The sequence below is a fragment of the Buceros rhinoceros genome, unplaced genomic scaffold, assembly GCF_000710305.1.
Source record: "Buceros rhinoceros silvestris isolate BGI_N320 unplaced genomic scaffold, ASM71030v1 scaffold42484, whole genome shotgun sequence".
Taxonomy (NCBI): Eukaryota; Metazoa; Chordata; class Aves; order Bucerotiformes; family Bucerotidae; genus Buceros; species Buceros rhinoceros.
In genome coordinates this window covers 9,469-10,640 of record NW_010410723.1, presented here as the reverse complement: position 1 = coordinate 10,640, position 1,172 = coordinate 9,469, and the positions used below count along the sequence as shown (strand labels likewise).

At 52.1% G+C, this 1,172-nt stretch overlaps 1 protein-coding gene across 1 annotated transcript in view; it reads left to right on the top strand.

Moving 5' to 3' along the window:
- Nucleotides 1-111: 111 nt before the first annotated feature.
- Nucleotides 112-1,172, top strand: part of HUS1 (HUS1 checkpoint homolog (S. pombe)) — a 6,672-nt gene continuing 5,611 nt past the window's right edge. The window contains exons 1-2 of the mRNA XM_010135723.1: nt 112-179; nt 517-665. Of these exons, the coding sequence (XP_010134025.1) occupies nt 128-179; nt 517-665 (201 nt within the window). The 5' untranslated portion in view covers nt 112-127. The remainder of the gene's footprint in view (nt 180-516; nt 666-1,172) is intronic.

The window sequence follows — 1,172 nt, the reverse complement described above, 5'->3', positions numbered from 1 at the left end:
GCTAGTGGCGTGTGAGCCGTTCGGCCAGAGGCCTCCCTTGCCCTGAATCCTGCCTGGACTCGCCGTGCACCATACAGCTAGCAGCGGGCGGTGCTGCGGTAGCGGGCGGGGCTGGCGGTACGGCGCCATGCGATTTCGGGCTAAGATCGTGGATCTTGCCTGCCTCAACCACTTCAGCCGTGAGTATGCCAGGGCAGAGCGGGGGAGGGCGGGCCGGAGGACGTCTGTGCCTAAGCGAGCGGCCGAGACCGCCTTTCTCGGGTAAAGGAAGAGGAAGGGGTGTTTGCACTCGCAGCCCCTGGCCCATGGCGAGCGCCATGAGGCCTAGGCCTCGGGCTCAGAGGTTTTTCTCGGGGGGAGGCAGCGTGAGGCACCTTCCTTCCTTTCCCCTGAGGTGCTTGGGAGTTTCTGCAGCAGCACGAGCTGCACTTTTGGAGACTTAACGTTTCTCCCCTGTCTCCCTGGGGTGAGGTTTGTGAAGCGGTTATCTCTGTAACGTTCCTCTCCCTCTGCCAGGTGTAATTAACACAATCGCCAAGTTAGCCAAGACTTGCACCTTACGCCTTACTGTCAGCAAGCTGTATTTCATCCTCAACGATAAAGTAGCAAATGGAGGTGTCAGTATGTGGTGTGATCTGTGCCAGGTAAGCCCTGGAAAGTTCAATAACCGCATGTCATTGAAAACCAGAGGAAACAGTTGGCTCAGGGGTACAAGGTGTTTCTAGTACATGCAGACCTCACCCGAGATGTGCTAGGTCTCTCAAGGCCTGTCTGGTGACTGAAGGCACTCTGTTTTGCAAGACTGCCTTAGTTGCACAAGCCTGGTGTTTCTGGCTAGACATTGCCTTTTCCTTGGTTATCACTTCAGTGTAAAGCTTCAGTGTATGCTGGCCCACAAGGGCCTGCCGAAAACTGGAAACAGAAAAGCGTTACTCATCCATCATACCCCTTGTTTTGAGGACTCATAGGTGTTAGGGGATGATCTGAAATTAATAGGGACTTCATGCGTTTGCAGCCTGTCTTGATGCCTTGATGACAGGCAGAGGAAAGCTTCCCATTGTCAGCATGCAGTTCTAACCTTAAGCTCTGATAGATAAAACTTGCCCCTCTGTGTTCTTTTTTTTAAATTATTATTATTTTTAAATTTGTTTTATTTTATTTCCAAACTTCCA